The 24,881-nt window shown below is 39.4% G+C and overlaps 1 protein-coding gene across 3 annotated transcripts in view; it reads right to left on the bottom strand.

The window, feature by feature from the left end:
• Positions 1 to 24,881, bottom strand: part of INVS (inversin) — a 223,837-nt gene that overhangs the window by 145,725 nt on the left and 53,231 nt on the right. For all 3 annotated transcript variants that reach the window (XM_005605658.4, XM_070250815.1, XM_070250816.1), the window contains 2 exons: positions 5,919 to 6,092; positions 474 to 641 (listed from right to left, as the gene is read on the bottom strand). In XM_005605658.4, coding sequence (XP_005605715.2) covers positions 474 to 641; positions 5,919 to 6,092 — 342 coding nt within the window. The remainder of the gene's footprint in view (positions 1 to 473; positions 642 to 5,918; positions 6,093 to 24,881) is intronic.

The following is a 24,881-nucleotide window of genomic DNA, read 5'->3' as shown; positions in this document are numbered from 1 at the left end:
GGAGAGAACAGAATGGTAGTGCGAGGTACCCACCAGACTTCAAAGGCAACGGAGATGTACTTTTTCTTCAACCCAGTGATGAGTGCATGAGTATTTGTCGTTTCCTTATTCCGTGTATCCTACATGTAATTTACAAATATTCACTTATATCTATTCCCCATTTAATAAAAGCAAGTATAAAACAACGTCAGGGAATGATAAGCATAAATTCAGGAAAGTAGCTGAGCGGGCAGGAAGGAGCATGGCGGGGGAGAGAATGCATTTGGAAACTGGCACATCAGAAACTTCTATGTGGTTTTAATAGCAGTATTAAAATGTTCTATTTCTTCGGGATGGGTTCACAGGTCTGTTGTATTGTTTTGCCTCATAATTTGCTTGTGCATCATATATATGCTTTCAAGAATATTAGATATTTCACAAGAAAAAATTCTCTTGGAAAGGCCATCCAGGTCTAGCAGCACTGTTGTACTCACCAGAATGCATCGCACTGTGTGAACAGCACTCGGATCTTTGTGGTTGGCTGCCCAGTGAAGCGGGATCTTGCCTTCGACATCAGGAATCCCGATGTTGGAATCATGCTTGATAAGCAGCTTCACGTGCTCAGGGTTATTGTAGTAGGCGCTCCAATGCAGAGCTGTTTGCTGCAAAATCGAGAGATTCTCAAAACAACGACAACAACAACAACAGTAACAACACAACAGCATACCTCTCCCAAGCTTTTACGGCGTGATGGGCACTGTTATAAGAGTTTTATCTATTTTATCTCATGTAGTCCTCATGGCAACTCTGGCAGATATGTTCTCTTCACTTTGCCTGATGTCGAAGGCATGTGATTAATGAGGAAACTGAGTACCAGGAAGAGACATAATCTTCTCAAGGATATATAGGTAGTAAGTGGCCGAAGTGGGATTTTAACCCAGGCAGCCCGACTCCAGAATCTACCTCTTAATCATGGCAGGCATTTAGGTCATCAAGTCCTAATAAATGGTAATACTGAGAAAGAGAAAAACAGCCCAATACTTTACGAATAATTATCAACAGAGTAAGTAATGATCTTGATATTGTACCAATACCTTACGAATTTGGTAGAATGTTTTGAATTTTAATATCTATCAAAAAGAAGATCCATCCATAGGAAATCATGGATCTGGAATCCATTTCCTATATCAAAGGATGAATTTAAATCTAACTATAATTTTACCGGATAAATAAGTAGACCTACTTACTGATGTTGAGATACATTTTGAAAATACAGCAACACTTGCTTTATTTTGGATAAAAGTTAAAAATGAACATCGTGAAGTTGTTGAGGTTGCTTTAAACTCTTTTCTGCCATTCTCATCAACATACCTCAGTAAGACTGGTTTTCCTATTAGAGTTATTAAGGAAACACATAGAAACTCTTTAGATATACATTATCCCTTGCAAGCAGCATTGTCATCAATCCAATCTAGAAATAGATTATTTAACATTAGGAACCAAGCTCATTTGTCACATTAAAAACTTTAAATGTTGGGGCTGGCCCTGTGGCTGAGGGGTTAAATTCACAGTTCGCGTGCTCCGCTGCAGGCAGCCCAGTGTTTCGTTGGTTTGAATCCTGGGCGCAGACATGGCACTGCTCATCAAGCCATGCTGAGGCAGCATGCCACATGCCACAACTAGAAGGACCCACAATGAAGAATATACAACTGTGTACCGGGGGGCTTTGGGGAGAAAATGGAAAAAAATAAAATCTTTAAAAAAAAACAAAAACAAAACTTTAAATGTCGACATACCTGATATTCATTCAAAGTGCACCCATAGGCATTCAATATAGAGAGTCACTACTTAACTGATTACCTTTTGTTTACTAATAACTGCAGAACAACAAAAAAAAAGTCACAAATACAATAGCAACTAACTACCTATAACCACATTTTCAATAAACAACATGTATACTTTCTGTAATTCTTTTCTTTTTCCAGGTTATGTTTGTTCTGAACCTATTTGCAGAAATGTAACATTATGTCTGTTGAATCTAATAGTAAAGTTTGGGGTTGTATTTTCTACATCTTTGTCTTGTTTGTTTGTTTTTGTTTTTGGCTTAAACAACAGACATTTATTTCTCACAGTTCTGGAGGCTGGGAGTCCAAGGTGAAGGTGCCAGCCAGTTGGTTCTTGGTGAGGGCTCTCTCCCTGGCTTGCAGATGCCTGCCTTCCTGTGTCTCCTCACACGGCAGAGAAAGGAAGCTCTGACGTCTCTGCCTCTTATAAGGGCACTGCTCCCATCATGGGGGCTCCACCCTCATGACCTTGTCTAAACCTAATCACTTCCCAAAGGCTCTACCTCCTAATACCATCACATTGGGGTTAGGGCTTCAACAAATGGATTTGGGGTGGGACTCATGCAGTCCCCAACAATAAGTAATGAAATTGTACTACTTTGGAGATCATTTCGGGGTAAGTTGGAAAATGATCTGCTTTGGTTTCAAATTCACTAGCTTAGTCAACGGCCCCTCCACAGAGGATTGGTCTTTGGTGTTCTCTCCTTGTGAGCACTCCACTCTCCACTGTGGTTCCTGAGTTCCCCAGATGTATTAGGATCTTCTTAGGAGTAGGATCACTGGACAGGCCTCCAGAATTCCAGGTCTCAGATGCAGACATTGATCGCAGTCTGGACCAAATTGTTGACAGGCTGGTAGGGCAAAGCCATGTGGATTCCAAGTAGGCCAAGCATGGAAGTAGATCATCAGCTGCTGAATCCCTGCCCTCTTCTCTCTTACCCATCATCTACCGCTCCAGCCTCTTTTCTTTCTTTTTTTAACCACTGACCGCCTATAAAATAGCTCTGTTCAGTTGTCCTCTTGTCCACATGAATAAGTCCAAATCTGGATAGATCTGTTCTTCCCAAACTTGATTCCTTTTCCAAATGTCCCACATTCATTCTTTTTTTCCTTCCTTCCTCTCCCTCTTCCTTCCCTACTTCCCCTCGCTTCCCTCCTTCCTTTTTTTTTAGTGGCACCATTATTCTCCCAGTCTTGGTAATCTTTGGCACGCGCTCTTTCATTTTCTACAGTAAATCAAGTTCTATAATCAAGTTCTCTCCTTTTCCATCTACCCTGGTTTGGACCCAGGTCAGCTTGCATCTAAGATCATGGTTTTCATTTTTGTAATTTTTTTTTTTTACTGTGACAAAATGTATATAACATAAAATTTACCACTTTAACTGTTTTTAAGTGTACAGTTTAGTGGCATTAAGTACATTGACATTGTTGTGCCACCATTAGAACCGTCCATCTCCAGAACTTTTTCATCTTCTCAAACTGAAACTTCATATCCATTAAACAATAACTCCAATTCCCATCTCCTCCCAGCTCCTGGGCGACCACTACTCTACTTTCTGTCTCTATGAATATGACTACTCTAGGTACTTCATAAGGGAAATCATCTAATATTTGTCCTCTTGCGTCTGACATTTCACTTAGCATAATGTCTTCAAAGTTTATTCGCGTTGTAGCATGTGTCAGCATTTCATTCCTTTTTTAAGGCTGAATAATATTCCACTGTATGTATATACTGCATTTTGTTTATCCAGCTGTCCATCAATGGACATCTGGGTTGTTTCCATCTTTTGACTATTGTGAACAATGCTGCTATGAACATGGATGTACAAATATCTGTTCATGTTCCTGATTTCAATCCTTCTGGTTATACAACCAGAAGTAGAATTACTGGTTCATATAGTAATTCTATGTTTAAATTTTTGAGGAATAGCCATACTGTTTTCCACAGTGGCTGCACAATTTTACCTCACTACCAGCAGTGTGCAAGGGTTCAAATTTCTCCACATCCCCACCAACACATGTTATTTTTTGTTTTTGTGATAATAGCCATCCTAAAGTGTGTGAAGTGTTATCTCATGGTGTTTTTGATTTGTGTTTTCCTAATGATTAGTGATGTTGAGTATCTTTTCACGCGCTTAGTGGCCATTTGTGTATCTTCTTTGGAGAAATGTCTATTTAAGTTCTTTGCTCATTTCTTAATTGGGTTGTTTGGGGTTTTTTTGTTGTTCCTTTTTTTTTTTTTTGAGGAAGATTAGCCCTGAGCTAACATCTGCCCCCAATCCTTCTCTTTTTGCTGAGGAAGACTGGCCCTGAGCTAACATCCATGCCCATCTTCCTCTACTTTATATTGTGGGACGCCTGCCACAGCATGGCTTGCCAAGTGGTGCATAGGTCTGCACCGGGGATCCAAACCAGCAAACCCAGGGCCACCAAAGCGGAATGTGAGAACTTAACTGCTGTGCTACTGGGCTGGCCCCCCTTGTTTCATTTCCCCCTTGTTTGATGCATAAAAATGCATCATTTTTAATGCATGTTACAAAATTATTGATCTGTGGCAGATTGGAAATTTAAAAAAACCCTGATCATTTACCTCAGATAGTTTTGTTTGTTTGCTGAGGAAGATTCACCCTGAGCTAACATCCATGCCAATCTTCCTCTAGTTTTTAGTATGTGGGCTGCCAGCACAGCATGGCCCCTAAAAAATGGTCTAGGTCCATGCCCGGGAACTGAACCCAGGCCACTGAAGCAGAGTGCGCTGAACTTATCCACTAGGTCACCAGGGCTGGCCCCACCTCAGATAGTTTGAGACTCAGTGCTCTAGGATTTCGTCTTGCTCTCTTCTCTGTGCCTGCCTGGACTATGCAGATCCAATTTCCATCCATCTGACTGGATAACCTCCCATCCCTGTTCAAGAACAGAAGCATATATGACCCTGGAAGAAGGCAGGAAATTCACAGAATATACTGGAGAAGACACTCTAAAGCCCAAAGACGTTTGTGGTTTCTTAAGTTATTAATGGGTCTTTGTAGATTGATCAAAGTGCTTTTTTCAGTGAAATATTAGCACTATAAATGCTGTGAGTTAGGAATGATATTAGTCTGAAACAGTTGTAAAATCAAGTTAAAGTTGATTTCAGAACTCTGGGTTATATGAGTGGCTACTAAACAAACCCCGAAAACTACATAAAGAATACTATGAGAGCAAAAGGATTATGGAATAACTCAGTGAATTTAATCATAAGAGTGTTAATTATGTGGGAGCGTTGGAGTTAGCAAGACTCTATGATTAAGTGCCTGGTGAAAAGGAAGAAGATTATTGCACTTGTCTAACTAAACACCACATTTTTTCCTGTAAAGAACAGAGTGTCCAGCAAAACAATGACCCGTACGTACAATAGGTTAAAATTCAAGAGCAAGGAAGATCACAGATCCTACCAACAAATGCTAGAGCAAATGTCAGAGCCAAAATGAAACTAATTATAATAATTTTATAGCTCACATTGACTGAGAGCATCCTGTGCACTGGGCATTGTGCTAAACACAATCTATATGCATTATCTCATTTTATCTTCAGCAGCCCTCTTATCCCCTTTTCACACAAGAGAAAACTGACGCATAGAGGAGTTAAGAAATTTGCCCAAGGACACAGAACAAGTAAGCAGTGACTGCTAGATCAAAACTCAGTCTGGTGCCAAAGCCCAGACCATCATCCACTACATACTTGGTACGGCTCCCCGGGCATTTGGTCTAATCACCTATAGTAACCACCTGTATCAGGACCAGTGGTCAAATACTGGGTTTTGGCGTTAGGCCTGGGTTGAGTTCTAGTCCTGCCACCTGGGTCTTGGGCAGGATTTTAATCTTTCTGAGCTTCAGTTTCCCTCTCTGTGACAAGGAGATGATGGTACCTACCACACCCGAGGAGCACGAAGTGATAGAATTTAGGCGGAAGGCTTTCCTGGGCTGTACGGAGACTGGGCATTGTTCTACCATGCAGATGAGAGGTCATTTAGGCCTTCTTCCTTGAGGTTTCACGTCACAAAAGGCAGCATTTGCTGTCTGCTCTTATTTGCCTTCGACTTTGACGGTCCATTACCTTGTTTTTATCCTGTGTATCCACTTCGCCTGGTGCCATAAACTTCAGCAGAAGTGCCAAACACTTAGGGCTCTTGTGCCGGGTGGTCAAGTGCAAAGGGGTCATCTCCTCCAAATCCTTTTGCATCCAGTTTGCTCTGCGTGTAAGCAAGAGTTTCATGAAACGATAATTTCCCTAAATAAAAAACAAGAGACAGAAAGGAGAAATTTAGTTTGGGGCCAAAAATTTTTTTAATTTTAAAATGTTTTAAGTATTGTAATTATTCTGCCAGAGTAATAACATGCAGATAAATTAATAAAAGAAAAAATACTTACAATTCCACTATTCTATCAATTGTTTTGTTTTTTCCTGTTTCCTTCCAACCTCTTTTTACATGCATATGTTTTACATAGTGGTTGGTCAATACTTCATTGTGTTAAAGCAACATATTTTATTTAACCACTCTATTATTGTTTCCAAGATTTTCTTTTATAGAAAACATACTTTATAGAAAATGCTACGATGAAAATCTTTTTTCACACAGATTTGCCCCCTAATTTTTTCATAAGAATCAATTATCGGGAATCAATTTACTGGGTCAAAGGAGTTTGTACACTTTGTTTTTTGGTGTATTTCCCAAATTGCTATCTAGTAGCAGTAATGAGTATATTAGTTTTGGTACATTCTGACCAATAGAACACCTTATTTATATTCAAAGTATAAGAACCTTGTGAAATAAGCAGAGACTTTAAACCCCAATTTACAGGTGAGAAAAGTGAGATTCAGAGAGGCTAAATGTTTTGTTTGTAGTCATCGCCTTAATAAGGAGGAGGTGGCTAGCTTTCTTGAAGAGAACTATTTGCAGGTACAACTAAGGTAGATGCAGCTTGTTCACAGTTTGGGTCCCAGACTCACGGTCGCATAAACACCAACCCAGAAGTCACTGCGGGCCAACTCCTTATGGGCAATGCTTTCCACATCAGTTAAACCCTCCAGTCTGGTAGAATCAACCCCCTGGAGAAAGAAGATTAGCTACGGGGCTAGAGCAATACACTGGTGCGAATCCAGGTGAACCACAACGTACATCTGTGCAATATAAGAGCTTTGAAACAAAACAAAAGCCTTGAAAAATACATCTTTGGAGCTCTTTCCTGAGATCTAGTTCCATATTTCCAATTGTGGTTGGAGCCTTCAGTGCTTGGTATCACAGATATTTCAAACTCAACATGACCAAATTGTATTATATGACCAAGTTCTCTGCCTACTTCACGCCTATTTATCTCTCCCTATTCAAAAAAGAGTGGCAGGCAGGGTTAGCTGTCCTTTTCATCTTCTGAGATCCTCCACATCCTTAACCCTGTTGGAAATGTGGCCTGTTAGCATTAGAAGGCATTGGTGTTCTTTTGTGAGGGGTTATCAGCATTAGTAAGGAAGACATGTGTTAATTAAGCCTCTCTCCCCGTTGTGAAGAACGTGGGGCTCTAAGGCATAGGGCACTAGCTAGAGCAACAAGGCCCACAGAAGGATGACCGAGACTTGCCTGCTCGCCCACGGGAGCAGAGACAGGATTCAACTCAGCTCAAGGGCTGGGGCAGAGACAAGAAGGAAGAGGCTGGGAAAAGGGTCCATCTGGCTGTCTGTGTTAGACGGGCCCACTTGGAATGGACGAAAAATCTAACTGACACAGCTCAACTACTTCCTCTCAGAGAGGCTTTCCTTGACCCCCTAATAGAACTTACTTATTACTCTTTATTCGAGCGCCCTTCCATTTCCTTCACAGCTCTCTTCTCAGTTTGTAGTTGCATCTGGATTCGCTTGTTTCCCTTCGCTGTGATTTCCCTCGCAAGCTGTGAGCACCAGCAAGGCAGGGACTCTGTTTTATTGACCACTGTGCTCAGCATAGCTCCCGGCGCAAAATAGGTGCTTAATAAACATTACTTGAAGGACTGAGTGAAGACGAGGAAAGGAAATATCTTCTAGAGGTTTTGTTCTTATTTTAAAATCCTTATTTACAGTTGCTATATTAGATCATAACAGTTAAGACTCTTAATTCTCAACTATCTAGTATTTGGTTAGTCCTACTTTTTAATGTTTCAGTTCTCTGAGCTTTGTTCACACTGTATGTCATTTATCCGGACTTCTTATTTCACCCAGTGCCAGGTTTTGAGAAGGAAGGTGCTAAAATTTCCTCAAGAGGGCACTCTACTCTAAATCTCTTACCATTTTTTTCTTGGAAAAAAGAAAACGTGCCCAGGAAAAACAAATCTATGTGGTACTTCATACCAAAAAGTAAGGTTTGACCTTTCTGAGCATAACATTTCAAATATTACAGAATAATTCATCATGACCTTTCAAGATATTCAATCAGACAATCATTTTGGTTCTGAAATTTAGTGGAAAAAGGAAGGAGAAGAAGGAAACTGGACTACGTTGGGGGGGGGGTGACTACTGCCTTACAGACACAGTGCTTGGCACGCTACATTTTACGTTATTCTGGGGGTTCTACCTATACAAAAACATGGCTCATCTCAGTAATGATATTCATTCATTCATTCATTCAGCCTTCTTACGAAGCAGCAGAGTGTGTGCACTAAGCTTTACTCATTACAAAGCTCTCTGACATAGATTTCACCTTTACTCCTCACAGAAGTATCATGGAAAACTTTTACAGATTAAATAAAGCATCTTCCTGTGCCTCTCTTGCCTCATCTGTAAAATAGGGATAATAGCATCCCCGAGATGATTGTGCACATGAAATGATGAGGACAATACGTGTAAGATACTTAGAGCACAACGCAAGTGCCCAGTCAATGTTTGCTAATTTGACTAGGAGTGGTTTTCCGGTGCAGAGGAGGCAATAAAACGTAGACGGTCAAGTGAAACCAAGAACCGAAGAGCCCACGATAGGAGACACGCAAGCAGAGAGATTTGACGGCACAAGTAGTGTACACAGTTCAGCCAGTGATTAAGGGGAGAATCGAGGTGAGGGACAAGTAAAAGTAAAAATAGTTGAAATGTTAAAAATAATGGTTTTTCTGATATAACTTTTTTTTAGATTGAGAAAGACATCTATACTGTACCTACAGATACCGCTGATATAGGACCAACAAGGGCATATCCAGTAGGAAGTCACCCCGGGGGAAAGTCAGCTATATGATCAGGCCAGCTTCTCCTATTCCAAAGGACAGAGGTACATCAGGTATTATTTACAAATGCTGGGACTAGAAACAATATAAACCATGTGGGCCAAGGTCAACTTCCTTGGTCTCATGAACAAGCATTTATTAAATGCCCAATGTACATAAACTCAATTCTGGAAATGAGCAGAAGAGACAGAGAACTCTAAGAGCTGAAATCATGAGAATATTTCCAGTGTCAGTGGAAAAGGGGCAGACGCTAGTTTGCGGCAGCAAGCTAATTTGATAACCCTCTGAAGGTTGTATGACCCCGGGGACCCATATTAAAGGCTACTCTGTTCCCTTAAAGTCCCTCAATAAAAAACAAACAAACAAAATGTCTAAACATTTCCTCAAGATTGTTTGACATTAGGACTTACATTTTCAGGTTTATTCTTCTAGTGCAAATATTTTTGGGAGGATTTGGAAGTTAATCATTAGTACCATGTCATAGGGCCCCATACAACGCGATCCTGAGGTGAAGACTGTGTTGGGAGCTGCTTTCATAATTTCTGACTGAGCAGGAAATAGCATAAGAGTGAAGGAAATAATAGATCCACAGAGTGTATATTCTTAAGAAAAGGGTGAGCAGAAACGGGAGAGCTGAAGTTACAGAAAGGTCTTGATTTAGCCACCAAAAGGACTTACCCTGACACAATCAGGTCTATTGTGCCGCTGAAATGTGAAAACATTTCCTAATGTCTCTGAAACATTGAATAAGATACTGAAGATGCTGGTTCTTTTTATTCGCTAGGTATTCATAATCCTCATCTTAATCTTCCTGTAATTAGTAACACCAAGAGCTTCTTTTGTCTATAACATAAATGATTATGATTTGGATTTTCCCCAAATGCATGGAAAGGAATACAACAGCTAAAAAGATAAAGGGGATTGAAAAAGTTCTCTGACCCAGAGAACAGCGCTTGCAATGAATCTGGGAAACAAATCAGTCCCAAATGCTACTTTTAACTTTATTTTTCTGTCTGTCCAGTCCTCTAAGATGAACTCCTTTCTAGAAAAAGGATATAGTCATTTAATCTTAATAACAATGATATGGAAGTTTTGAGTGAAATACTTTGATATTTTGCTTTAGATTTTTCACTTTGAAGAACTAGAATATAGCCGATATGGTGAATGTTCCTTTATGCTCTTGCCCAACTCCACTACCTTTTCTCCCTCTTTAGGGACCAACTGTCCTGAATTTGGTGTTTATCACTCCAGTGAATGTTTTAATACTTTTTATTTCTTACAAATATACGTATCCATAAGCTACATAGTAAAAGCATATTTTGAGATTTACATAAGCTTACTTTGGCTCTACATTTTCACTGGTGTATTTTGTCATACAAAAATAAAATATTGTATTTATTTATCCTTCTCTAGAGGAATATCTAGCATGCTTCTCGTTTGTCACTGTTACAAACAATATGGTAATGAATTTTCTTGTACATATCTCCTGGTAAGTTACAAGAATTTCTGAAACTGCTGGGTTGACATTGCTCTCTCAGGTAGCTACTCCAGTTCACATTCCCACCAGTAACATATGGGAATTCTCGTTCCCCCACATCCTCATTGCACTTGGTCCTGTCACACCTGCTAACTTTTGCCAGTAGAATGAGCGTACCGTTGTGTTTCACCGCGGATTTAATTTTCATTTCCCTGATTGAGGGGAAATGTTTTTATATATTTGTTGACTATTGTTTCTTCTTCCGTGAATAGCCTTTTATTGTTTACTCATTTCCCAATTTAGCTATTTGTCTTTTTCTTACTGATCTGCAGGAGTTATTTACATATTCTGGATACTAATTCTTGGCTGGTTTTGCAAATGTCTTCTCTCTTTGTGTGGCTTGTCTTTTTGCTTTGTTGATGCTCTTCCAGTAGGCATGAATTCATGATCTGAATGATGATATTGTTAGCTTTCTTAGCATTGGATTTCTTCATATATTTTAGAGTTTACAGGCTCATTTGAAAAATTTGAAAAAGACTGTTTGCTATTGCTTTTTGTTTGCTCTCTTTTTCTTTTTTCTCTTTGTTCTCCCTTATGGCTGTTAACACCCAGCTCCTGGACCATTATAAGATTCTGTCCTTATACTGACCTTTTGGAGCCCTATCTCCAGTGATAGTCATTGTCCCTGAGCTAGTGGGCAGCTTCCTTGTCCTGAGGCTCCATCTTTGTCCTGCTCCTGCCACTTTTCTAGCCAAACAGCTTCCTTTAAAGCTATAGCCTCACATTAAGGCAAAGAATATCCCCCAATTCTAAGTATTTTCTCAGCTTTAGAGTGAATATGATGACTTTTCACTCACTTTGTGGGAAAAAAGGCAGGATCTTCCTGAACCAGAAGTATCTGAAGTCGCATTCTACAAAACTGCTGTCTGTCCTGGGAAGTGGCTTCATCACTAACTTTTAAACAATTGGCAGCTGATCCCCAAAACATTCTGGATCCTCGCCTCTGAATTTCTTCCCAAATGACCATCCTATCCTCTCTATCTGGCTCCTGGAAGCCTTTGCTATTTGCCTCCTCTTCAGTTGGAACAATTACTTTAACAGACTCCCATGCTCAGGACTTGGCTAGCGCTGCCTATAGCAGCCCTTTGACCCAATGGAACATCGAAGAGACCAGATATTTTCCCAAAACCAATACTTTGGAACCACATGTTTCCTGATTAACATCTTTGCCTTCTTGTTCTCAGCACTTCTATTTACTCTCATTGTATACATTGTGAATGTATATAGATGTTCACTACAATTTTTGTTCATTTATAGGTTTGTGTATAATTTTGTCCTGGAAATATTACAACTATATATATAATAGCATAGACAAATGTAAGGTAGGCATTCTGCCATATTTCATTCTAAGTCCTAATCATATTATATACCAAAACATACATTATTTCAAACTGAAATGGAAATAATAGAAACATGACTTGTTAGTATTAATTCTAACGATATCTATATATTATATATTTATAAACCCTCAAGGCATTTGCTATATTAATGTTTTTATATATAGTATATATAAAAGTATATAGGTCACAAATATCAGTAATGTCATTATATTACACTTTTCTGTAATGATTGCAGACAAAATGAGTCTTGGAAATGTCACAATAGTGTTGGGAGAGGCACTCTGCCATGGGCCCTGAGTGTCCCTGCATGTACTTACTGGGTATGTCAACACTGCAAAGTCTTGCCTTCTCTTTACCTGGGCCACTTCTCAGAGCTGGGTTTGCAGCGAGCAATTTTGAGGGACATTAATATCTTCCAGGACATTAGACAAAGAGTAGACTTGCTTTCTACATACTAAAGTCTGGAGATTCCCCAAATTCAGCATTCCTCAGATGTCACGTAAACCCATTGAGTGTTCAGTGTCCATCTAGGTCCTGTGCATTGCCCCCATGGATCTTGGGGGCAAGGGAAACTGATGCAAACATGCAAGTGCTCATGCTACTTGCTATGCCATCACTAAGAAAGCTTTTTTGTCTTTGATAATAGTCTGGTATCTTCTGCCAGTACCCATGGCCAATTTATTACCTTGTAATAAGTTAGCACATACAAAAGAAAAAAGTAGGGTAAAACTAAATCCAAGAACTGACAGTACAGGCAATGTGAAGGGGATGCTGACAGAGACATAGTTTTCTTGAAGAGTAAGGACAAGGGCCCTTCAGGTCAGGTTCAGAGATGAGAAGATTCCCTGAGATCACGCCCAAGTAATGGGCAAGGTAGGGGAGACAATGAACCCGACTGTCCTATCTGTAATGAGTCAGAATGGTGAGGAGGTGGATTGAAACAAGCTGTCCAAATGGTGCCTTGATCTTCGCTCACCTTCTTCTGAGCAGGCAGAGGAAAGGATGTTAGTGTGACAATGGGGCCACAAGCTGAAAGGCAGTGTGGTTGTGGCTGCTGAGACCAGGAATCTCCCAAGTGGCAATAAATGGTGAGAGCAACAAGGACCTTGTTATTCGATATAGAACTTTGGGTGGACTGAAAAGATTAAAAGTTCACTTGGTTGAGACATGAGAGAGCAGCTGCTCAAAAGTGAAACTGAATTTAAAGCCTTGCTAATAGCACAGAGCCAACTGCACTATGTACCTCATCTGCCTGTAGCCTGGTTTGTACGGCAATGAGGAGAAAGCACTGGGTTTGAGGTGGCCACTGTCTGAAGCAAAGCTGCTGGCTTAACAGTGCCTTCAATACACGGAGGTTCCCTTGAATGCCTTGGCCTGGTTTACCAATGATTTGGCTAAGTTAAAACCTGATGGTGTCCACTGGGAGGCGGTCCAACCATAATTGGGAGGCAGTCCAACCTCAATGACAACTCTGGAAGACTGACCGTGGTAAAGGCAAGTCAGCCCAGCTGAAATGAAAGCCATCTCCCTTACCTTAGACAATACTCCTAAGGACATTTGACTCCTAAGGGGCATGTTTTCACTAACTCTTGGGCTGTTGCCAAAGCTCTGGTTATCTGGTCTTCCACTTGGAAGACTATAAATGGAAGATTAAAGCCATCCCTCTTTGGGGCTACAAACTATGGAAACAATTTGTGACTGCCAATTGAACAGTCTGAGTCACTCATGTAGATGCCCACAGTTGTGGCCTGTTCTCTTATGAGACCGACTGGAGTCAGCTTGCTGACGAAGCCTGCATTGCCCAGGTCATTGGCCATTTGCCACCTGGATCCAGCACTTCACTAAACATGGCAATGAATCCATCATCATAGACTGGGCACAAAGCAAAAGGTATGTGTTTGATGTAGAAGCTACCACTGCATACCAGACATGTATTATTCTAAGTTGGCTTATTTTTCTTGTGACAAAGGAGGTCACATTAAGAGGGCATTGCCTTTGCCCATACCTGGCAGAGAATATTAACCACCCTTTCTTGGGGCCACCTCGTGCCTCACCATTGGAGACATTTTTCAGGTTACGGTGTTGCTGTTCCAGTTTGATTAGCTTATACCAGCCACAGCACTGAGGCCCTTGGAAATAAACTGTTTCATATTTTTGGGTTTCCAGACCTTCTGACTATCATAGTCTGACTATGATGTGCCTTTTGTCACAAAGATCATCCAACAATGGGTCAACACTTAAGGTATTCTACGGACATTCTATGCTCCCTATTATCCTTAGGAATTTGAAATTGTTGAGAGCTGGTCTGGCCTCCTCAAAAATAAATTCAAAAATATTTATGATTTTGCCTTAGTTACCTCTTCCTGGCCCACACACCTAAGAGAGGTGGTTTGGTTACTGCATGTGGCCACCCTAGAAAGAATTCATCTCCTCTTGGCAGCCTTCTGGGAAATAATGAGGACAAAAAGGAGTGGGGGATTATATATACCTATTTTGAAAATTTGGGATTCTGCCCTGTCCATTCCTGGTTATGATGCTTTTTTCTTTCCCCTAAGAACTCCCAGGCTGGCCTGGTTGGTACTTCCCCTGGGTGGCAGCCCAGTCAAAAGGGGGCTTAGAGATTCAAACTTCATTCTGGTTCAGCCACCTGCATTTTTTTGTTTGATTGGAGTGGTCCCAGATCATAAACTCCCATAATGACCACCTGATTGAGTACACTGCTCACCAAGTCCACCTATGGTGGCCAGGGTGGGGGATATAATGGGTATCTGCAAATTTGTCCCATAAGCACCTGCCTTTCTAGATGAAGGTACAGGTACAAGTAGGGGATGATGGGAGAAAAGGTGAAGAGTTATAGCTATTGGGAAGGGAAATGCTGATTTTGCGGCCGAGGAGGGAAAGCATCAACCTCAGCACCTGGGAACGGAACACCTTAGACCTTAGGAAGTACAGGGAGGGAGAGGACAGTTAGTACTCTCTTTGTCCTCTGGATCCAGTACTGCATCCTGGGAAAACAAAAATATCGTTTGCTGCCTGAATCAAATAGCAGCTGAGGGTAGCAATCTGATCTGCTTCTGTGTTTGGAACACATCCCCATCCATGTTCTATGAAACAGAAAAATTCATGTGGACATGGACGGTCCTGAACTCTTCTGCTGGGCTTCATGCCACCAATGGCAGCTCCTGAATGTGGACCTCCTCAAACATGTAGAAACACAAGGATGGCACAACCTTATTTCAACCTGAAGGATTCAAATTCAAAAGCTTCTCCTGATGCATATGAGAAGCATGTGTGAAGCCTTAGGTTATGCCTTGTGTGACAATCGAAGCTGTAACTACTTGATGATACTGCTCATATGGCTTCGTCAAATCAACGTACTGGTGATCCAAGTTTAACAACAAATCTGGAGCTAAAGTGACTTGTACCTCTTCAGGTTATATGTTTGTATGAGGGGAGAGTGGACCATAAAATATTCCTCTACTGGGCTTGGGGTTGCTTTTTAGCCCACCTAGTGCCTCCTGTAATTATTGGCAATGACACCAAAGATCAGCAGGTCAGTCAAACTCCCTTGCGTGAGTCAACACTGCAGGTTGTTCTTATCCTGCTGCTTGGAGTCCTATTAGTTAAATGTTGTAGGAGAGACATTAAACAGATTTGCTCCCAGCCTCTGTTGGTCAGATTAATCAAAGTCACTGATGGAATGGCACGCTCATGTCAAGAACATGTCGGGCTAAGTGATGGATTGTCGGGAGAGGCAATTACCACGGCCCTAATCATACCTGCCTGTTCCTATGCCAAAAATGCAAAGTCTTGACTACTCTTGACCTAGGCAACTCCTCAGGGTTATGTTTGCAGCAATCAACTTGAGGGATAAGGTGTCTTCTTGTGGGCTTACTTACTGCTTACTATAAAAGTGATCGATCCCTGAAGTTCAATGTTCCTCAGCCGTGATGGAAACCTGTGGTGTGTACAGCATCCATCTGGGCCCTCTGCAGCCCCCCATGGCTCTCGGAGGCAAGGGAAACCAATGTAAACATATAGGTGCTGACGCTTTTGCTATGCTGTGAATAAGAAACTTCTTTGTCTCTGACCCTAGAGTCTTGTGTCTATTGTCAGCATCCATGAAACAGTAACAGACTAACTTCTTAGCTTGTATGTAAGGTAAAATAAAAGCTCAGGCCCTGAAAATAACTCTATAGCATTGTGATATGAAATGAAGTGTAAGAAGAAGTGAAACATACAATTAGAGAGGTGGACAGGGACTAGAAAACGAAAAGTCTAATATAGCATGATAAAGAACCTAAAATTTATCATATAGGTAATGGGGAGTCAATGAAGACTTGACAAAGGGAATGACATGAGTGGATCTGTGTTTTTAGGAGATACCCTGGAGGCTGTGTGAAGCATCAATTTGAGGGGAACAAATCTTTGGCAGCAAACCAGAATAGAAATATTGAGAGCTAAATGGAAATAAGAGGACACATTAGTGAAACATATGAGGACTTTTCAATGAGTACTAGTTGGACCATGGTGTCAACAACTGAAAAGATGGAAAGAAAAACAGGGTTAGGGATGAAGATTTTGAGTTTTGTTTTTTAACATGTGAAGTTTGGGGCATCTGAGGGAAATCTATATAGAGATGTCTAGCAAAAAGAAAACGAAAAGAATATATATGGATCCGAAGATTGGAGGAGATGGCTAGATTCAAGATATAGGGCTATGAATCATCTATATTAATAGTTGCTTCAACTGTTTTGTCCAAAGACAGCAATTTCTGGCATAAATTAAAGAACATAAAACTGGGAAAATGAAACTCTACATCCTAACTGAAATATAAACATAGTTGAAATATCCACATGAAAAGCTCAGTACAATGCAACCTAGAATTGTTCTTTTACCTAGACCATGAGGTACCACTACCATATGAAATATAGAGGATAAGTGGATTGGAAGGGAGAGGGGCCTTTCCTCATTATTCTTGTCTGCTTAGATCATTTTCTTGTCTCAATTGATTTAGGCATCTCGTACTCTGGTTTCTTGGTCTTTTATTTAACATGAATTTTTATAGGAAAGCAAACAGTTACAAAAACCAAGTTTTTGAATGACAAGAATTCACTAAGCTATGGAAATGAAATGAAATCTGCATTACTTTTCCCAGCCACAGACATTTTCTTTGCTTAAATTTCTGATTGTCAAGCCTAAACACTGTGTTTTATAGCTAAAATTTCTAATTACTCAACAACGATGGTAGCCACATCACTAAACTGCCATCTTAAACAAATCTTTAAAAAAAATTTTTAAAGTTATTTGACTTGCAAAGGCTAAGAATGGCACTTCAAAGACAGAATAGGAGCTCTATTTGCTGTTTTTCAAGTTTAAGATGTTCATCCATCTGGCAGAGCAGCTAGACAATACATCAGCCAAGAACATCTCTCTGGCTTGAAACAGATTCTGGCTCTCAGAGAGGATTTGACTGAAGGAAAAGCAACATCTTTACTTGCTCTGTGGCTGAACTCTTCTAATATTTCTCCCCAGTGCTTCCTCCAAGCCTTGGCTCCATCCACTAACTTAGTTTCCATAGGAATAGACACAGCTATCAAGTGGCACATAGTCATATAGCACAACAGAAAGAGAAAATGTTACTGTCAAAAAAATAAAAAAGTAGACAGACTTTTCTCTAAGACAAGAAACTATGGAAACATATCCTTGATTCTGAGGTTTCCCTATCCAATGCCGGATTTTTCATGTGCTTTTCCTGCCTAAATTAGCCTATTTTTTAAGATTATTATGAAAATTAGTCCCTTCAGTGGAGAGCATTTCATACAAAAATAAATATTAAAAAAGTTATAAGATGCTGTAATGCTTGTTTCCGCAAGTATAATTCCATTGTGCTTGTGAGGCGCCCTCATCTCTTTAGAGTGGTACTTTACACTGGCACAACCTTTTGGGATGATTATAATAAAACGAATTTTGTTTCTCATAGTTGGCATTTTATTCATAGGAAAACATTTATTTCATCTTAAATCAGGAGTTCTCAAATTCTAGCCTGCATTGGGATCATCTGGAAGGCTTGAAAAGACGGACTGCTGAGGCCTTTCCTCAGAGGTTTTCATTCCTTAGCTCTGGGGTGGGGTCCAACAATTTACATTTCAAACGAGTTTCTGGGCGATGCTGGTGCTGCTGGGTCCGGGAGGCTGCACTTCGAGAATCATTGTTTAAACAAAGAAACGACTATCAGAGTTCTCAACCCTGAGAAGCTTAAAACAAAACCAAAAATCACCAAAAAAAGAATTCCTGTTCCATCCGAGATCAACAAAATCAGAATTTCTGAGAATTTGGAATTAGCATTTCCTAAATGTTCTGCAGCTGATTCGAAAATAACATCAAGATTGAGAAGTACTGACCTAACTCAATCACTCATTCAATGTTCAACAGTTATTTACTATGTAATTATTGTGTATCAGACGCTATGCTAAGGGTTTTGGAAGCTTTAAAAAAATTAAAATACAAGTGTACACTCATACAATACAATACAGTACAAGCAAGGAGGGGTACGTGCATAAAAAATATGAAACAGCCCATAGACACAGGCAGGATAGAGAATGCACTTTCAGGCTTTTGTGGGGAGCGGAGAAGTTTGGATCAGGAAAGAACCCTTGAAGGAGATGGCAGTTGAGCTGGATCTTGACTTGGGATCACCAATACTTTAGCACCCCTCCACATCTCCATCTTGCTCCTCCTCCTAATTTCTTTGATGGACAATGGATATTTTCTGAATTTTATGTAAGGTGCTATACAAAGATAGTTTTGGGTCTTATTCCCACTCTCTCCAATCAATTTGTCCCCATAAGCTCCTCCTATACGGAAATTCTGAAGCCAACATTAGTTAAGTTTGGTCTATCAAGCCTCTTGTATCTACTTATTACATAGTGCAATAATTCCCACACTATCCCTCACTTTGGCCAGAATAAATAGTGAAGCCATTTGCAAATGTTATTTACTACTGAAACACAATGAATGAGATCAGTGCTATGTAACGACAGACAGTGGTAAGAACTCTGAAGAACGGCACCTAACCCAGCCTTGGAAGGCCAGTGAGGGCTTCTTGGAGACAACTGTGCCCGAACTGCATCTTAAAGTGTATATACAACTAAGCCAGCTTAAGTTGGAAGGAAGTTGAATGTGCAAGGGCACTGTGTGAGGAGAATGAGGGTGAGGAAGAGGTGACCAGAATAAAAGCTTTTAAATAGTAAGGCTGAGGATAGAGTAGAAAGGGGACACACAAAGCTGAAGCCAAAAAGGTAAGCGAGGACTAGATGACGAAAGGTGCCAGACTAAGGAGCCTGGACTTTTTCCTTCGGGCTTCTGAAGGACTACTGAAAGATTTAAGCAAGGCGGTGACACGAGAGAGGTCTTGGCCAGATCACCTTCACACCGGAAGGCAAAGCATGGAATTTCTCCCAGCCTCAGTTTCCTTCCATATGACAAGTGAGGAGTTTGGATTATGATCCAAAGGATCATCCAGCTTAATGTTCTTTGACTCTATGATTCTAAGAAGCAGAAGACCCACACTTTACAGCTACTTCAAAACTAAGTGTTTTTTATTCTAGCTGTCTCAACAACTTAATTTCTAATAATTTTTATTTTCCCTAAGCACAGGATGATAGTTTTTGAATCTATTTCCTTTCTCCTGACACAAAAATTCATTTTTCTGGGGCTAGGCCCGTGGCCGAATGGTTACGTTCGCGCGCTGGGCTGCGGCGGCCCAGGGTTTCACTGGTTCGAATCCTGGGAGCAGACATGGCACCGCTTGTCAGGCCATGCTGAGGTGGCACCCCACATGCCACAACTAGAAGGACCCACAGCTAAAAATACACAACTATGTACTGGGGGGCTTTGGGAGAAAAAGGAAAAATAAAATCTTTTAAAAAAATTCCTTTTTCTAGCATATTGAAGTTCAAGCTTTAGGGCATCGAGAAATGCTACCCCATGGGGAGGCAGCATGGTAGAATTGAGTGAGAATGTATTTTGGAACCAGTCAGACTCGGGTACTTCACTGGCTGTATTACCCATGAGTGTGTTACTTCTCAAAGCCTGAGATTTCTCACTGGTAAAAAAGAAAAAAAAAAAATTGTGGCCAGTTCACAGAAAGTACTCAATAAATATTGGTTTCTATCTCAGATACCATTATGGTTCTCCTCTCATCATAAAAGTAGTCTTTGCAAACAAAACGTCTTTTATTTGACCATGTTTGTTTCAGATACAGAAAAATAAGAAAGTATTTGCTCTTAGCGTTCTCCTTGTTTGATGTCCTTCATAATCTGCCTGGCCTGTTCTTTTCACGAACCCCGACCACCCTTCTGAGTTGCACTGCAAGCAGTTATTTAAAAAATCGTGTTTTAATATTAAATTCAAAAGCTAAATGCAACACATCTTATTTACCTCCTGGTTCCTTTGAAGTACCCCAAGTCTTGTGGTAGGCTCCATCTTTAGTTTTCCAACAAGTACCTTAGTTTTATTGATCCTAACATGCAGTTTAAAAAAAATCAATTCATCTACTCAGCTAAGATATGTGCCTTTGGGGGAACTGTTTCAAACAACTGATTGAATCCATCTGTTGCCTTCTCTCCTTCAGTTCCACAATATGAATAAGATTTCTTCAGACAGTGGAAAAGACAAAAATGTACAGACAAATGCATAAGTAAATTTAATTAAACTCAGAAATCTTTAATGAACCTCATTCAGGCTACGCATTAAAGGTTTTAATTAAATGCTGATCACAAACTAGCAGTCTGATTTGGTAACTATTACCCATTTCCAAAATGGTAGCCGAGGTCCTCACAGTGGTGATGCTTGAACTCAAATCTGTATCTTCTAGTTTCAAATCTAGTCATCTTTTAAAACTCATCACAACCTACCCTCAATCTACAAATCAATTCCTGAACTCTGTGCTGCTCCTAACCTTTCTGCCAGCATTCTAGACCTTTGCTCTTTGAAACTAAGAGAGAAGCAACTGAGTTGGTAAAGAATAATGCCACAGTTTAGTGGTTGGAGTGGGGAAGAAAGATTTGCAGATCAAAGGCTATTTAGATGTACCATTTGGTAACTTACCCCAGGGTTGGTGTCCTGTTTGCCACAGCTATGTTTTAATTCTAATCTAACAGTTCTTCTAAGTTCAAGCAGCTCACAATTCTTAAATCAACATTTTAGTATCTCCCTCAAGCTCTTTGTAATAGGAAATAAACAAATATACATTTTAGAAAGCCATTCAAATATTATGAAGTATATATTTTATACGTATTGAAAAATTTAGGACATTATTGAAAATTGGGGAAAAAAAGTAAGAAAAAAGATCACCTACAATTCTATTACCTAAGCCTAATATAAGCTCTCTTAGCATTTTGGTGCAATCTCTTCCATTCCTTTTTAGCTTCTTGTTTAACATAAGAGGTGATTTTTATAGTTTCCATCAAACAATCATATAGTTTTATATCTGTAACAAGCAGTGATTTTGAAAATAACTTTTACCATTTGGCAACCATCATAATAATAATTGATTCAGGTGGGAGTGGTCAAAGGATGCTAACATTAGCGGGTGAAAGTTTGAAGAGTAACAGGATATTTACATAGTTTCAACTGGCTCTCCATAAAATACTTACTAATTGCAAAGGACAAAAAAGTAACATTACAGAGGAACACCCTAGCAGATGCCGCTTTACCCAAGTGATGGAAATTAACATCACCAGTAATGGGGCAAATAAACACCATGTGGTGAGGCACTGAGAGGAACACATCACTCCTGTGGTATTCTTATCAAAACTGCATAACCTGAATCGAATTATGGGGAAACATCAGACAAATCCAAAATGAAAGATAATATAACTGGCCAGTACTCTAAGAAAATGTCAGTGTTATGAAGATACACGCACCCACACACTAAACAAACACACAGACTGAGGAGCTGCGGCAGACCAAGGAAGACCACAAAGGCCTAACGGCTGAGTGCAACGCCTGATCCTAGATTTTCTTTTACATAGACAATATTACTGAGACGAGTGGCGAAATCTAAATAAGGTTCATGGATTAGATAATAGTATTTATGTTAACTGCCTGATTTTGATAATTGAACTGCGGTTATATAGGAGAACGTCCTTGCTTTTAGGATATATGCACTGAAGATGTGGAGACCAAGGAGTGTCACGTCTGCAGCTTCCTCCAGATGGCTCAGGAGACAATGTCTACACGCTCACATATCCTGAGAGAGAGGGACACAGCACATGCGGTTAAACGCGCACATTTGGGGAATGTGGGTGAAGGGTACATGAGAATTCTTTGCACTATTCTTGCAACTGTTCTGTAAATCTGAAATTAGGCCAAAATATAAAGTTAGAAGAAAAAAGAAAAAAATACTTAATTTTATTATAACAGTAACAACCTATCATTAAAGAAATTTCAAAAATGAAGAAAAATATAAAAAAGAAAATAATGGCTAGCTTGCATCTCATGAACCTGAGGTGATTACGGTTTACATTTTGATATACTCTCTTCCTGTCTCTTATCTACAAGGAAGCCTCTTATTCTCAGATTGCACTTAAATTTTGAAATGCTCCATAATCATGCCTTAGTTACTATTCACAATATCCCTGCTGTGAAAGCCAGAATTAACGCCACTTCATAGATGGGGAAACACAAATTCAAAAAGATTGAACTCTGGGTTTACTTTAAAAAGATGATCAGTTTATATCATACAACAGGAAAAAAATGCCACTAAATAGCTGGTTGACCATGATTCACAAACTGTCTGCGATTTAGTTTCCTGTAAAATGACAAGTTTGGAGACGACTTCTGGGATTCCTTCTAATCCTAACATGCTACTATTCTCTTCTATATCATCAATATATATATATTTTTGTATACAGAATCTGTAGTGCCTAGCACAGTGCCTTATCTATACTAGATAAATATTTTTTGAATGAATAACAAAAGCATTACAAATTATAAAATGGTTAGTTATGTTATTGAGGTTATGAAGATTAAATAATATATATAAAAGTGGTTTGTAGAGTATGACCTATAATTGATTGTTATTATTGATGATTTGGAATAGAAAACAATATAGAACTAATTGCTCTTTCTAAAATAGACATTAAAGTTATGTCACCGCTTTTAAAAAAGAGACGGCAACTTTCTGTAGTAATCTAAGAAATTTACTATGAAGTTTACTTCTATATGACTCTTGTTTCAAGTATAATTCACCTTATTCTCATCAATAACCAATTTAACTGACTGTTTACAGACAGATGGAGAGACAAATGACAAATTAGTACTCCCTGGGTTTGTGGCATGGACATAAAAAGTGAATTTATTTTTCAAATACCTTTTATAGCCATAGCCTTGCAAGTAGAAGACATCTTATCTGCTTTACTATTGATCCAAATGACAAGGCTGAGCATCAGATTAAGGATATGTCAGAAACCTGAAAGAAGGCTACCCACGGCTGCAGCAGGATGGGAGCTTCTTTCAAAATGATCTATTAAGGCCGCGGTGTTTACAAAGGCAGTTGAGAAAACACAGCACAATACACTGGGCTGCATCAAGTAACCAGCAGCATGCCCATAAAAACTTCTCATACTAATGTGAACCCCCATCCACAAATCATGCTACATGTTTATTTCTAGCAATAAAAACTATGCACAGACTTTTGATTATCAAACAAAAATGCAGGGCTTTTTCTTCACCCCACATCCCTTTCCTGTTGTTATGGTTTCTTTCTCAACAAATGGCAGCATTCCTAAGAGATGATATCTGTTTTAAGATGACGGGTGATACTATCTAATTTAAATTGACTGCCAGCCAGAAAGGACAAGCGCAATTCAAGAATTTAATTCTAAGATATCTTCTTTGGTGATAGTGAAATATGACTTAGCTAAGTAGGGTAATGATCAAAAAATATCATGCCAAAATGGAGTCCTGAAAAATAAAAATTCCAAGAGTGTTTTTTATATATAGTACAATATTTTGTGGAAAAAAAGAAATGTCTTGGGGATAAAACACCAAGCATGCTAAAAAAAAATGTAGTAAAACAAAAAAAACCTGATCAGGAGGTGTGAAAATCTGTCTTTTGTGATCACTTTGGGATTAGCACTTTAAAGAAGATCCATTACTTTCTAGACTAGAAGGAATTGAAGAATTTTGTGAGAATCATGGGAATAGAAAAAGCTTCAGAAAATTCCCCTTTCAGATGGCTTTAGACAGACTTGAACTGGTTTTTCAAAACCCAGAGTGCTCTAACCAATTTCAAGAGACCAACACTTGACATTGTTATAGACTAAAGAGAGAGAGAGCTGTGGTCTAAAACTACTTAAAACATCAGCAAACTACTCAACTTTTTAGTTTGCTTTTTTAGCTAGCACATAACACTTTTTAAAGCAATAAGAAAATCTGTTTTTATTTATCACCAGCTTACATAGTGGTGAATATAAGTTTAACTGCATTATTACTAAAAATGCTATAGATATAACCGTAAGTCAGGATGTCTGGGTTTGGGTCCTGGCTCTAACCAGTTATCTAAACATGAGCACATCATTCAATTTAACAAATAATTATTGAGAACCTACTTTGTGTTATGTAAGGCACTGTTTCTAGACGTGATGAGTAAGACAACTTTCTGAGCCATGGTTTCCTTAACTGTGAAATAAAGGAATTCAATTAAGTTATAAGCTGGTATTTACCAAAGCATTCCACAGATCACCAGCTCCTTAAGATGTTATTAAGTTTATGCTTTAAAAAATATTGAGATTAGATGATTATGAGAAATCCTGGATTAAAAAAACAAGTTTCTTTATTATATGACTTCTCAGAGCCTTTAAGACGCTAATATTGCATTGTGAATTTCCAAGAAAGGAGCATGCAGTATTGACCATGGGACCCATTTTTTATACAACATTTCATGAGAATATTG

Source organism: Equus caballus, chromosome 25 (genome assembly GCF_041296265.1).
Source record: "Equus caballus isolate H_3958 breed thoroughbred chromosome 25, TB-T2T, whole genome shotgun sequence".
In the NCBI taxonomy this organism is placed as follows: Eukaryota; Metazoa; Chordata; class Mammalia; order Perissodactyla; family Equidae; genus Equus; species Equus caballus.
This window is presented reverse-complemented; position numbering and strand designations above follow the sequence as displayed.